The sequence below is a fragment of the Vespula pensylvanica genome, chromosome 1, assembly GCF_014466175.1.
Source record: "Vespula pensylvanica isolate Volc-1 chromosome 1, ASM1446617v1, whole genome shotgun sequence".
Classification (NCBI taxonomy): domain Eukaryota; kingdom Metazoa; phylum Arthropoda; class Insecta; order Hymenoptera; family Vespidae; genus Vespula; species Vespula pensylvanica.
Window position 1 is genome coordinate 7,711,610 of NC_057685.1, and position 15,982 is coordinate 7,727,591.

At 32.0% G+C, this 15,982-nt stretch overlaps 1 protein-coding gene across 6 annotated transcripts in view; it reads right to left on the bottom strand.

Annotated features, from left to right (window-relative positions):
• LOC122631718 (prolyl 4-hydroxylase subunit alpha-2) overlaps positions 1 to 15,982 on the bottom strand; it is a 286,954-nt gene that overhangs the window by 37,125 nt on the left and 233,847 nt on the right. For all 6 annotated transcript variants that reach the window (XM_043817755.1, XM_043817765.1, XM_043817774.1 and 3 more), the window contains one exon: positions 4,801 to 5,003. In XM_043817755.1, the coding sequence (XP_043673690.1) occupies positions 4,801 to 4,991 (191 nt within the window). In that variant the 5' untranslated portion in view covers positions 4,992 to 5,003. The remainder of the gene's footprint in view (positions 1 to 4,800; positions 5,004 to 15,982) is intronic.

Here is a 15,982-nt window from a genome sequence, read left to right on the forward strand (position 1 = left end):
GTGTGTATGTGTGTGTGTGTGTGTGTATGTGCATACGCACGTACTGCTTGTAAAATATTCGACTCGACATTCGTATCGACAGCGCATCTTGAAAGCGTTCAAATCGACGTTTAAACTCGTGTTCCTGTATCCGCAAACACGTTATGCCTTCACTTGCAACATTTTTTTATTAAAGCTTGAACAACGATATTTTTATTGCGATTAGTAATGATAACTTGTTACGATTTTAATAAGATATATTGACTCGTAGGATAATGAAAGAAAAAAAACTGGTACATAGAGAATTAAATTAACAAGGTAGGTTTAGAGTCTAATCGATAAAAGTCTAATGGTCTCTGAAGAATTGATCGGACGTTATAAAAACTTCTCAAAATTTATCTAGTAATAAAAACGTAACAAAACGTAAGAGCTGATGTACAAACGTAAGAACTTTATCTTCCAGTCAAGAAGACGTAACTTTTACGAAATTCTTATATAAACGTAATATAGGAAGAGAATTCAAAGTGAAAGGAATTTATTTTCTCAAAGATTTTTCTAATCAAAATGTATTACGGTTATTTCCATAATATTTACTATGATACTATGTTCATAATATGATTAACCAATAGAAGAAAGTCTTTATAAATTACAATATTTCTTTGAAAAGAGATCTCCCTTGTCTGCTCTTGTATCAAATATAAATATAATTCTAATATAAATAAAAAAAGAAATCTAATCTTGATATTCTTATTCAAATCTTACGACTTAAATAAATTGTAATATTTCTTTGAAAAGAGATCTATCCTCTCTTCCCCGCTCTTATATTAAATACAGTTATAAATTTAATATAAACAAAAAAAGAAACCTAATCTTGATATTCTCATTCATATCTTACAACTGAAGTTACATCATACTGAAAATATAATCTATTCGGAAATTAACCATTCGAATATAAAATATTTTTATCGTCTTTAGTTTCTCCCTTGCCTTCACCCCCTCTCTTTACTCCCACCTCTTCCCGTCTGTTATCTACGTTCGTTTATTCCGCACGAAATCGTTGCACGGCACGTGCATTTATAGGCGCAAAATCCCGGCAGCGACCACAGAACGATCAACGTAATAAGGTAGCATTTATTCAAGGATCGTCGCTCGATGAATGGTAACAAAGGCAGAGCCCTGAACAAATCTATCGGCACGCAATCTTGTGGTCACGTGGCACATCCACCGATCAGCGAACTCTGAATAGGCAACGTTGGGAGGGATTGCAGAGAAGGATCGAACGCAAAGGGAGGATTGGCCATGAAACCAAGTGAAAGCTTCTCTTGTTCGAACAACCCTCATTCGCTAACAGAAAATGTACCTGCAAAAGTTAAAAACTTCTATCCGTAAAACTCTAACTATCTCTCTCTCTTTCTCTCTCTCTCTCTCTCTCTATTTCCTTCTCTTTTCTCCTTTCCTTTCGGTCTCTCTCTCTCTCTCTCTCTCTCTCTCTCTCTTTCTCTCGCGTGTAAGCGCGCGCGAATTTTTTTCTTTTTTTTTAGTCGCTTCACTGCTTCGTTTTTCCATAAACGACTTTTCAATTTCCATCTATATGCTAATATGCGAAAAATCTTCCGAAGGGACCGAAAATATTGCGAGAAAATCGGAGTTTCGTATATCTTTCACTGTCCGTCTGTCCGTCTGTCCATCTCTCTCTCTTTCTCTCTCTGTGTTTCTCTCTCTCTATCCTTTTCTCTATAAATATATATATATATATATATATATATATATATATATATATATATATCGTTTCGTGCAAAAGTGTCTCCCATGGCACGTCGATACGCGTTAGGTAGAAAAAATGGAACTTTAGATAGTATTGGTAACATATTGAAGAAGAAAGCTCCACTAGCCCGAGGCAAAATTTCTCTTTTTATCTACGCTACATGAATATTAATATACATCATGTATGTAGTTCATTATTTTTATCAGAACTATGTACTTACTTACGTAAGTACTTTGAACGAAAAAACTATATTTTAATTAAAAATTCTTTTTTTTCTGATCCGACTGAATATTTTAATTCAAAATTCCTTTTTTTTTTTTTAACTGACTATATGTTATTTTAATTCAAAATTCTTTTTTTTCTTTTTTAAATCTAAGACTGGATATTTCAATTCAAAATTCTCATTCTATCAACGTTAACTCCTTGTAGACCTTTTTTTATAAAGAATGATTGTTCTCACGTAACACTTATCCATCAGACAGACTACCTAAAATAGAAAAAGGAGAGGAATATATTGAGAATATAAAACAAACAGACGAAGAGGGTGGAGTGAGTGAGAAGAGAGAGAAAGAAAGAAAGAAAGAAAGAGAGAGAGAGAGAGACAGAGCGAGTTTTCACTGTGACACAAGGTTCGACTCACCAGCCATACCTTTTACATTCTGCTTACTTTGCGACAAGGTCGAGAAGGGAAAGTGCGACACTCTTGTCACCTTCTTCCATGCTCCGTTTCATCCCTCTTTTCCTTCTCCTTTCACCTTCCCTTGGGTGTGATTTGGCACGCTGCCCGACTCGATACCAATATCTCTGACCATTCTGAGATCACCACAGAGGACAGAAAAGAAAGGGAGAAAAAAAGAAAGGTTGAATAAGGGTAGCGGGATGATAAACGTTAAGATTGCGATCCGACCAATGCCTCTCGAAAACGGGACTCTTAAAAAAAATAAGAAAAAAAAAGAAGAGAGAGAAGGAAAAAAAAAATAAATGTCTGCCTGTTACGAACGATATCGTTCTGGGTCTATTCCGTGGAGAATAATCTTTCTTTTTTCGATTTGTAAATTATGTAATTAAAGCAAATAGATCGTTAAACACTTATAACCAAATTTTATCTTTGGTTTTTACAAACAAAGAAAAAATTATATAATGTAAAAGTTAGAGTATTACTTAGGTATATTTAAAAAAAAAAAGGAAGAAAGAAAGAAAGGAATATTCTCTAATAATTTTTTTATAGCAATCGAATAATCTAAAAAATATAGTTACCACATATGAAATGACTATACTGAGACAAAATTAAGAATATTTTTATTCATAAGAAGAAACGAAGAATATATTTAGTTCATTTTACCTGCTGAAGATATATTATTTTTCTCTGAAAGTATATAATATATATCTAGTTTTGTTAAAATAATATTACGTTGATCTTTCGAACTTACGAGAAAAGAAGCGTGTTTTATCTTCTAGAATGTACGCGAGAAATAAACTAGAAGCTTTCGTTGAATAGCTACAAAGTTCAACTCAGTATGTTCAAAGGGTTACTGTACACACACACACACATATATAATATATATATATATATCTTTTTGCTTCTCTCTCTCTCTCTCCCTCTTTCTCTCTCTCTCTCTCTCTTTACTTTTCACGATGAAATCCAAGAACTACGACTTCTCGATCTCGCGTATATATGTTAGTACAGGGAATAATATTACAAACGTACCTATATAGACATCACATAAGAAAGTAGCGACGTTACGATCCCTTGCTGTAAAAATATCACGGTTAGGATATCAAATATTTTGATTGAAAATTGTAAACGTTACATTTTCACCTACATCTACTTCTACAAACACTTATTATTATTATTGTTATTATTACGAAGTCGCTTTTTCTTTATTCGTAATTTAATATCTTCCTTTTCCCAAAAATCATCGACAGAAGCATTCCGACTAGAGAACTCACAAAATTAAACGCAGAAATTACAACGAATCATATTTAATTCTACGAAAAAATTAATTAAAACTCGTTATTTCCTGAATTTGATTTTATGTTCGTATACAAAGTAAAAAAAACTTCAATCATTGCAGTCATTTCTAGCAAATGAAGCAGTGATGAATGGTTTCTTTCTTTCTTTTGTTTTCGTCAAAGTAATATTTGCTAGGAAAATATAGCGTGATTTTTACGTCAGAAGGAACGTCGCTTGGTGTGATTATATTAGCGTGGAATAATTAGATGGAAATGAAGTATTCTTATATATTCCTCGATCGATAGAAAGCAGATAAAAATTTTGCGATCTGCAAAATTCATTTGTAGAATAAACGAAATACGAGTTTTCTGTAATAAACTATGGTTACTGTAACAAATATTCAAACAATAAAAAAATTTTTCTACTTATTAATGTGTCTGAATTAATTATGAAAGAATTAAAATGGATCCTTTTTTGTGAAACGTATTTTAAAATTAATTATATATTATATATTTATATATAATTATACATTATAATTATATATTTTTAATTCATTAAACTTTTATATATAATGTAATGTAATTAATGTAAATTAATCGAAATCATGTTTAATTAACACATGACAAAAATATATCTTTTCTCTTTTTCTCTTTTTCTTATTTTTTCAAACGCAATGTTAATATTTCATTGAATGGTTCTTTTGTTTCGATTCACACGTTTTAGGTATTAGGTTATATTTGAAATTATTTTCTTTTTAAATATTCTTGTGAATTATTATTGCTAATGAATGTCGACAATAATAAATCCTAACACTTTGTGAATGTCATAAAGATTATCGGTATTTCGCATATTATAGATCGTGTTCGAATGGTTTCTAAAATTTCTGTTGTTACTTCGAAAGCATACCTACTTCCTAAAGTATGATGTAAAAGTATAATAATAAATTTTCTTGTGTGTTCTTTGTCTAATAAAATGTTTAATAAAAGATATTATTAGATGGATATATCGTTTCATGCAAGATTATATCGAGTATTAACGTATTAAATAAAAGAAAAAAATAAATAAGATAAATAAAAAAAGAATATCTACGAGTAATACTTACTTTCTTAGAGTAGCCAATCGTTGCTCCTGAGCTTTTATGTATCCATTGAGAGTATCTATGAGAACCGATTCAGTCTCCAAAAGTTCTTCCATATCCGCCAATGCCGTATAAAGTTCAGCGGTTGAACTGATAAAGAATGTGGTCATCAGAAAGGCTTCTACAAGAACCAGCATCCCTCCGAGCCTCGTCATCTTTGACAGTTTCTACAAATATTAAGAAAGAAGAAAGAGAAAATTAGTTTCAATCATATCAAAAATCTCCATTTCAATTTGTCTCTTTTCCAATAAATATTTTCTCTTTACCGGGAATTAATTGCGACCGATAACTACTTTCCCTTTCGTTCTCTTCATTTTTTTATTTCTTTCGATAGAGTGAGAAAAAAAAGAGAGAAAGACAAAGAGACAGACAAAGAGAGAGAGAGAGAGAGAGAGAGAGAGAGAGAGAAACCACGGCACTAACGACAATAGAATGAAGATGGATGAGTACCAATTAATCACGTACGCGAGGCGAAAAAATGTTCAGCGGTCCATTCGAACGCTCACGGCCGACCGCTTTTAATCTTTCTCGAAGAAAAACTGTTGACCGTCCACCGTTTTGCTCCTACCCGCCCCTCGTCAAAAAGTCCACGAGCTTCAAGTCGTTTTGATTTGAACGAATGGTCGAATAAGATTGATAGAGTCGCGTGGATCATTCGATGTGGACCATAAAACCTTACGTACCGCCATTCACGTTCCACGATAAATATTCTTTACCGATTCGAAATACTTCTTTCGATTGGTTAAATTAATTTCTTTAATATCATTTATTAATAATATACGAACGTGCCACTTATATTATATATATGATATTTGATTATAAATATTAACTATTTATTTAAAATATTGATCAGACGTTTAAAAGTATTGATCGAATAAATGAACTATCTTAATTAAAAGTAGTTTAATAGTAGTTTCTTTTTGCGACGAAATATTAACGAAACAAATTTTTGTGTTTTAAGTAAAGATAATTATTGGGAACGTCTATTTATCTAGGGAAAGTACATAACCATCCATGGAAATTTTAACCATATATGTACATATATATTTATGTGTGTGTATGTTTGTATATATTTATTTATAGATATATACGTTTCGGTAGCATTTTATTAACAAAATAAACTTTGACTATCAGTCGACGTTTTAGTTATACTAATAGTTATAAATGACGGCAGGCAAATTAGATCATTCCAATCTTCTGAAAATTATCTTACCAAATCCTTTGCCAAATTCTCAATTCAATTCGGAAGTAAAAGATCGAACGATGAACTTCGAAAGAAGAAAAAGAAGAATAAGAAAAAGACTTTGCAACTAAACTTATTCGTTTCCTTTAACGTGATACTAAAGTTTCCGAACGGATTCTTTTTAAAAGTACTTTGTCTCTGGGGCAGGACGCCTCCGGTCACAAATTAAAGAAAAATTCTCTAATCGAGTTTCCACGGGACCGTCTGTGTCTCTTTCTATACACAACCAATGTCACAATATATTTTTATATATATATATATATATATATATATATACACAGGGTGATACTTTTTAAAAGTTATTAAAGCTTCTCGTCCCATTTAATGCAAGGCAATTCGATTATAACAAATGCAATTACTAAAGACAAGGAAAGAAAGAGAAAAAAAAAAGAAAAGAAGAGAAAGAAGGAAAATAAAACTACCTCGCACTTTTAAACTTCAGTGAGAATAATACGAATCAAAAAAAAGAAAAGGAAGGATCGTTAAGAAAGTTTCATAATTGATTGAACGTAACATAAAAAATCAGAAAGTTAACGATCAATATATTTCGTTTATTAGTAACGGTAATAAAACGATATCGACGAGTGACACAGAGAACATGAATTTTAAGAATGTACACCCCGTAGATAGAAAAACATTTTCTTGGGATCAGTTGGGAGAGAGAGGGAGAAACGTAGGAATGGAGGAGAGGAAGTTTACGCTGGAAAATTTAACAGAACACGAGGTTTAAAGCTAGCAAGGGGTATCCAAGTTACACCTAATAGTTCAACGATTTATTTCGTCACGCAGCCGTAAAGATCGTAAAGTCTGCAGTAGAAGGAATGGAAACACAGAAGCGGCACCTTTTCACCCACTGACTACTACTACTCGCCAGTAGTTTACCCCCATCTTCTTCGGGAGTACTCGAAAGTTCAAAAGCTCGAGCTCGAGCGCCATTGGGACGGGTTTGTAAAGATAAAGAAAGAGAGACAGATAGACAGAAAAAAATAGACTCAGAGAAAATGAGAGAGAGAGAAAATGAGCGAATGTGAGTGAAAAAGAGGGAGGAAGAGAAGAGTGAATAAACGAGAGAATGAATGACTGATAGAACGAAAGAGAGAGAAAGAGAGAGAGAGAGAGAGAAAGAAATGAATGAGTTAGTGAGTGAGTGAAATAGAAAAAAAGAAAGAGAGAGAGAAAGTAAATAGAAAAATGTCTCGTACGAGAAAAATATGATGAAGAAAAGGAAGTGTGTTTTTTTTTTAAAGGAACGGGCGTTAATTAAGATTAGCAAAAGAGCACCTTTTTATAGAAAAGATTCGACGAGAGGAAGAGGAGAGAGGGAAGAGGGTGTTCTCAAGTTCGTTCCTCTTCTTTTGTTCGACCTTCTCGACTCTTTCGCATTCTCAGTGTTCTAAGCAAAGCGTTTCGAAAGAAAAAATGCAAAGAAAATACCGCTTTGCATATGAATTCTCTTGAAGTATGGTGCCAAAGTACTTTTGCGCAAGACAGACAGATGCCTGCTTTGTTTTTTCAGACGTTATTGAAATTATTAACCTGTTAACCGTGTTTAACGAGTATACTCGTTACGAAGAGATGGCAATCTTTTTTTTTTCTTTCTTGTTTTACAACGAGTATACTCGTCATGTGAAAAAGAGAAAAAAAAGGGCAATGTCTTTCGTTATTTTTTGAATTAAAATATTAATGAAAACTAAAAAAAAAAAATAGAAAAAAATAAGCAAGGAAAGAAAGAAATAATATTCATCAATTTAAAACGTTTTACAATGTTTTAGAATATATATTTTGAATTTTATTTCCTATACTATATTTTTTTTTTTTTTAATGGATCAATATGATTAGCAAATCAAAGAGCTTGGCGAAAAATTAAAGATTTTCCTATTAACTTTTAACAATGTTCGTTGTGATTTTGTAATAACGTACGATATGGTAATGCTTCTATTCTCCGATATAATTATTTTTATCTAAATCATATATCTGTATGTCTTGAAAATACTTATGACGAATTGATTCGTTCTTTGGAAGAGATTGAATAAATTATAGTAAATGTCTTTAAAAAATAAAGTCACAATTTTTAATGTTAACATAACATGTTAATATTAGAAATTTATACTATGATACCAAATATCTTAAGTAGTATAACTCTTCTATACATAGTATATACAGTATGTACATATGCATATATATGAAAGAGAGATATGTATATCGGATTTAAGACTGTTATCATCATTCGTTCGAAGCATGCATGGCTTCAAATGCAAACTCGAAATAGACTCGAATAATCAAAAATATAAATTATGTAAGCTTAGCCGTATGAAAAGAGAGAATTTCGATGTTTACTCGTCGGAATGTTAAAAAAAAAAAAAAAAACTCAATAATTGCCAAAATCGATCGAACTTTCGTTTTTATTGACATTATATGCAGCCAATAATCTCAAGTTCGAAATGTAAACATATCGAAATATTAAATTAAAATTATTTTATTATTAACATGTTGACGGATTATGAAATGTTGAAATAAATATAATATTATTTAATTATATTTCATGTAAATTATATATTGTTTAAATGAATATAATATAATCGAAATTATAAATTATCAAGTTTCGCATTATGGAAGAATAAAGCTTCGATGTTTACTCGTCGAAATGTAAAAAGATACTAATTCGATATCTGTCAAAGTTGGTTGACTGTATTTGTTTTGTTTATAATATTTGCTTACATATGCTTAATTAAACTTTAAGATTTTTATCTAACGACCGCTCAAACGAATAAAATTAAACCGTATCAGTTATATAATATTTAAACAATTGTATAATTGTTAATTTAAATATTAATAATACTGTTAATTAAATATTAATTATACTCTGCTTTTATATATACGCTTTACATTGTTAAAATAAATATGGAATAATTGAAAAGATTATACATACTGACGATTAATTAATAAATTCAGACTTTTTTTTCATATCGATTTTATAACAGAATTTTATCAATGTAGAATTTCATATCATTATTATTATTCATATCATTATTATTATCATTATTATATATTATTAAAGTTATAGTAACAGAATTATAATATAATAATAAAGTAGACTATAGACGAAATCACAAAAAAATATAACATTGAAAATTCTATGTCATAGATAGTGCGGAAACAAATTCATGTTTTGATTTTTATTAAAGAACTAATATTTAATACACGTATACATAAGTATTCATTAATTATTATTTCAGACAAAATAATCAACAAAATCATCGACACGCGTTTCCTTTGTGTTTCGAATGGATCAGTAAATGGGAGCAACAATTTACGTATACAAGTAAGTAGGTAATCGTCTACTTCATGGAAACAAAGCACCTACATCACTCGAGCGTAATATGAAAATCAGTACTAGAGATTCAAGCTTCTTCTATTTTGCCGCAGATTTACGCCACTATACCAAACTTTTTCTTTGCGGAAAATGTCGAGAACAGCGTTTACGCCAACAATGAGTTTACAGTTAATTCTTGGCCAATTATGATAAAGAAGCTATCATTTTAAAGATGAAGATTTACACGAGGAGATGACTTTTTTAAATATTTAAAAATTATGTCTGTGCTCATTGCTGACGTAAACCATTATAAAACCAAAGTTGACGAACAGCATTATAGTATAATGTTAAACGATATTTTTTTCTATTTCTTTTTTGTTTCATTTCTGTTCAATAAGAAATCCTCTTGTTAATATGATTGTAACTTTTTTTTTATTATTCTTCTTTATACTATAATATAGCATTTATAATGTCATCTAAATTATACTATATTAAGTATAACTTAGACTTAAAGAAAATATTAAAAACTTTGTTATGAATTGTTATGAATTTTACAATAATAAAATGAAATAAGATTTACAAGATATACATCTGTGTATGTGTATATATATACACATACACTTAAATATATGACTTCAAAGTTACACCGTACTATTAAGGGATTATGTAACAAGTGATTTAATTAAAAGAAACAAAGTCAAAGGATTTAACAGTCGTTCTATCTTCACGCATCTAATTTCGACTGTCGTTTACTCTGTTTCTTCGTCAATATCAATAGTCTTCTAACGCTTATCTTACGTTTATTTCACTTCGCTCACATCCCTCTCTTCTCGTCCAACTCTCTCTTTCAATTCGCTATTTGTTTTCTCTTTCATTCCTACATACACACACATGACTACTTACTTCAAACTTACTCAAGTAAATCTCTATAAAGATATAATTAGAGAGAAAGAGAGAAAGAGAGAAAGAGAGCATTAGAAATAGACTAAAACTTTCTAGAAGATTTATTTATGTTACCATGACGTTTAATAACAAACCGAAAATAGATCGAATATAATAAAAGAGTTTAAAGATATTTATTATATAAGCAATTTTAATAAATGTTAAGCACCCAATTATTCGTCCTATCGTCGTAATAATTGCTTTACTTCCTTTATTTCGACCGTTTCATTGAATTCAATCGTCTTATTAAACATTCCATCGTCGTCTGATCGTAGTCAAGTTCTTTCGTAATATCGCGCGAGGAGACTATCTTTGTGAATAGAAGTAAATAAAAGTTCGAAGTCTGAAAGTAGGGAAAAATCTGAAAGAGAAAAGACTGCAGCAGCATCTCCGACATATTAAATTAATCCTTACGAATCTTTCCCCTCTTTCTTTCGCCATTTCCTTTTTTCTCTTTTTCTTTTTCTTTTTTTTTTTTTTCTTTTCTGCGAAAACCCTTGAGACAAAATTCAAAAGGTCGCGGCTGGAAAAAGAACGACGGGACTGGAAATCTCGTTGAATGCGTGGCGTTAATTAAGCGCCACCCCGGAAGAATAGGAGTACTACCGAGAGTGTGCCACAGGAGGTATAGGAAGTAAAAGAGAAAGGTATTCGCGAGGAAGAGAAAAAGAAAAGGGTCTAGAGAAGGGTTGGAATAAGGATAGGGGAAAAGAAGAAATAAAGAAGGGTTGATATGAATGGAAGGAGTTCTTGATCGTCGTTCAAAAATCGTTCGATGCAGGTACATACTTTCTCCTTTATCAATTAAAGATATATTAATTAAGAGAGTTATTAATTAATATTATTGTTTTTCAAGAAAATTGATGAGTTTTTAAATATAGAGGAGAAAATTTAAAGAAAGAAAAAGAAAACGAAAGAAAAAAATGTAAAGAGTCACAGCCGACGAGATCACCGTCCCGGTTGTCGATCGTGAAATTAAGTCGAGTCAACGAGCCGTGGAATCGATTAACTCGACCAGCGAAAAAGAAGAAGATGGAGAAGGGAAAGGGGAAAAAAAAGAAAATGAAAAAGAAAAAGAAAAAAAAAAGGAGCGAAAAGAAGTTCGTTCAAGTGGTCGACGAGAGGTCGCAGTAAGTAAAAACTTAATAAAATTAAGTTCCTCGTAAAATTTATCGAAGACAAAGATCTTGAGCGTCATTGAAATGATCAAAATTAATTGCCCGTTTATAAAATAATTTATAATATGAAATTCATTCGTTCATCGCCCATATTTTATCGCGTTTGAAGATCTTGCCAAATTAATTCTTTTGTTAGTTATCAGAAGAATCTTCTAAAAAATTTCTTTCCTACGGTAGAGACGACAAAAGTTTTTTATCTTTTTCACACGATCTCTTACTCTTACTATTATTATCATCTTTTCTGCTGGATATGACGATCGATATTTCAGAAATTGTCTTTATCTTATCGTTTATAGAAATGACAGAGAACCAATTATTATTATATAATAATCCGGTTAATCGACAATTCTGATAAAGAAAGAAACTTGATATCTTCGTTGGAAAAGAAATGAAAAAGAGAGACAGAGATAGATAGAAAGATAGAGAAAAATTCCATTAAGAAATCACGAAAAGAATTGTGAGCTGATTATTTTCGCACAATATAAAATGACTTATGGTTAACTCGTACAATTGATATCCGGATAATCAATATCGGTTGATCGAAAATTTAGATAAAGGAATGAAAGAAAAAAGAGAGAGAGAGAGAAAGAGATGAAAGAAAAGTAGTTTCTTCGTTTAAATATAAGTGAAAAGTTCTTTCAGATAATCACGCAAGAGAGTTTCCCAACCGGATCAGAAAAATACCCTCTCGTTCAGAGCTTGGTATTAACGCGCGTCATACCGTCTGAAAGTTAATTAAACTCCTATCAGATCGCTTCGATTCGTTCGGTGAGGATACGTCGGGACTTGTTAGTTCGAACTTCGAAGTAGAAAGCAGTCGCATTTTCAACTGGAAAGAGTGTGCACACTCGAGAATGCCTGAGAACGGATCGAGTGCTTCGAAGTGAACGCGACTTTTCACTTTTTCATTCGTCGATAAACTTTTCCAGTAATGCGCCTTCTCCTCCTCGTCGTCGTCATCGTCGTTGCGTCGTCGTCGTCGTCGTCGTCGTCGTCGTCGTCGTCGTCGTCGTCGTCGTCGTCGTTGTTGTTGTTGTTGTCGTTGTCGTCGTCGTCGTGCAACAGCTAGCTTTGTTTTCTCCTCGAACCGACGGCTAATTACCAATAAAGTTAATCCAACGCCTCTAGCTTTATTACACAACCAGTAATTAACCTGAAATCCGAAGAGTTAGCTGTACAAAATTCGTCTCTCTCTTTCTCTCTTTCTCTGCCTCTCTTCATTTCTCTCTTTTTCTCTCTCCTTCTCTTAATTTCTCTGTCTGTCTCTCTCTCTCTCTCTCTCTCTCTTTCTTTCTCCATATCTTCATTTCTCTGTCTCTCTTTCTCTTTATTTCTCTCTTCATTTCTCTGTCTCTCTCGTCGGTCTTTATTTTCTATTTCACTCTCTCCTTTTCTACAAATCGCGAGGAGTCTCTCTCCTTCTCTCTCTCTCTTTTTCGACCACACTTCTAATTACCGGTAGAAATTAGTTTGCTACGGTACCACCACAAACCTGTAATTGTCCTGAATTTCCGAGAGGACGGTATCGTATTAAATTCGACTCTCTTCTCTAACGAGAATCAACGGGACCGATCGTTGTTGTTATGTTTCCCTAATCGCGATGGTGTTCTAAAATATTTGGTACAACAAGCGAGACAAAAGGATGATTATCGTCTTTAACTGGTGTAACAGAGTATGATACTTAACCGAATATTCGAATGTACACTGGTGTCTGCTTTAAAACTTTTTAGAACGATAGATAGATATATAAATACCTTCAATTCTTTTTTATTTTCTAATAAAACTAACAAAAATTATACTCGATCTGAGAATTAACGTATGCAATCGATCGCTTCAATTATATTCTGCTACGTGAGAACACGGATGGGTTTAACAAATCGAAAAGTCGATCGTTAAAGTCAAGGAGCTTGAAAGAGGTTACAAAGAGGTCGAAATAATAAAAGGAAAGAAATGTAAAGTAGAAAGAATGGATGGTGTTGCAAATGAAAGACAAACACCTAGGAGGATTGAAAGAGGAAGAGAGAAAGAGAGACAGAGAGAAAGAGAGATAGAGAGAGAAAGAGAAAAGATGGAAGGAAAAGGACAGAGTAGAGATCAACAGGAAAGGGAGAGGATAGATAGATATAGATATATAGATAGATATATAGATAGATAGACAGATAGATAGAGAAAGAGAGAGAGAAAAAGGGAAAGATGTCAAACGAAGAAGAAGCAAAAAAGAGATAGATAAAAGGGAGCGATAGGTATGGGGAGGGGGTGGGAAGGGGGAGGCGGAGGAGAAGGTGAAAGAGGAAAGGGATGGAATAAGGTAGTGAGAAAGAAAAGAATGGATGAACAATTGAGAGGAAAGTAGAAGAGAGTAAAAGAGAGACGATCATCCGTCCGGAATTAAATTGGCCGCGGGCATAATGCTCGAGAAACCGTGAAATTACCATTTTGAGGCTCTCGCCCGTTTTCAAAGCTACCTTTTCCTGTGAACTAAAACGACTCTGTTATTGGTGACATTCTGCAGGACTTTGTCATCGCCTCCATAATAATCAGTAGAGAAAAGAGAGAAAGGGGCATTTTTCTCGATGTTCCATTAAGAGAAATTTAAATCTCACGATTTCGTAAAGTTCGATATATGAGCCCATTGTCATTTCAATACAAGATTCGATTCGTTTTATAAGCGTCACATAAATTTTAATCTTTGTTATTCCCTGTTTTCTTTTTTCCTCTTTATCCGAATCTTTTAATCGTGCAATTGTCTAATATCTACGAAGTATAATATTTTTCTATTAAAAATAATTATTAAGAGATGTTATCTCGAAAAGGAAGGGTACGCTACAAATATATTCGCAATTAACTACGTCGATTACCTTAATAGTTCTTTTTCAAAGAACGATCTCGTATTCTTTTGAAGCTTTTCTTTCTTTTTCTTTTTCTTTTTTTATATTTTTTTACGAAATAAATCTACTATTTCATAATCCTTTTCGAAAGATTTCTTTTTTTTTTTCTACACGAAGAGAGATTACTTCTCGCATTATACTTTCGATTAAGGATGACTTTCTCTCTCTCTCTCTCTTTTTCTTATACTTTAAGGATTACAGTCCGAAATAATTATTCTCGCTTCTGTTACCATTAGTTTCATAAATGACGATTTTTGTTGCATTTTTAACACTTTTTTCGTCACCCTTTTTACGAACAAAAAGAACTCCTATAATTTTCACAATGAATTATTAATCGTTTCCACCGAATGTCTTTATTATCAATTACTTTTTCGTAACTCGGAGCCATACGAGTAACTTTTTCATTTACGAGTTTCCATCTATTCATTTTTATCTCAATGTTTCGAGTGTAATCGAAAGAAAAACACAAATAATATATATATATGTATATATATTATATATAATATAATATACATACTATAATATATATATATATATATATATATATATATGTATATACACCGAGAAAATAGAAGTCGCTTTGAAAATAACAGACAAACAAAAAATCGTTCGTCGAAGTAAAAGTGATCTTTTATTACTTGGCTCCAGCCGTGTAACAAAAACGCGTTTCGTGGAAACAAAACAAAACAAAAATAAAAAGAAAGAAAAGCAGTGAGACAGGGATGCTGGTCGAAGCAAAAGGTCGGAGGTAAAGAGAGACGAGTTGGGGGTTGGGATACAGGGAGGGGATGAAGTCTCGCGTCTATGGTCTCGCGTAAGCACGATAAATTCGTTTTAATAGCGACGTTTATTGCGCCTATGGGCCAAAGAATCAAAGAGGCACAATAACGTTAATGGAATTCATTTGTTTTTTCACTAAAGTTTACGCGCCCTCGTAGCATAGACATTAGACACGCGACTTTCCGCCGTTTCAGCCATAGTTCGACGTTTTTATATAATGTATAAGTATGTATATATGTATGCATGTATGTATGTATGTGTATCGTTAAAATAAAAGGAGGAAAAGGGCGATTGGAAAAGGGTTTAGGGGATTTGAGGAAGAATACTGAAGTAGGTAAATATTCATACGGTTCATTTACGGAAGATAGAAATTAATGAATATGCACGTCTGTAAATGCGTATCTCAAAAGTTTAGTCAGATCGGATTAAAAGTTTAAATGTGACTGCCTAATTAACTCGTAATATTTTTATTGCAAAACGAATGAGAATTTTCGTAATGAATATTACGTAACAATTTTCGAATCGTTTTATTAAACTATTAATCGTACGTCTATTGTACGATCTATATAGTTTAGAAGAATCTGAACTATTTATATTGATTATAAATCAAATGATTTTATTTCATTTTTTTTTTTTATTTTATTATTATCGATTTACAAATGATAGATTTTACTCAATTAAATAAATCGTCAAAAGGAACGATTTCGAAAGATATTCTTAGTTCGAATATAAATTGAATTTTATCCGTTTGATCTTTTATCACGAAAATTTAATTAAAAGATCAATTTACGACCACATGTTA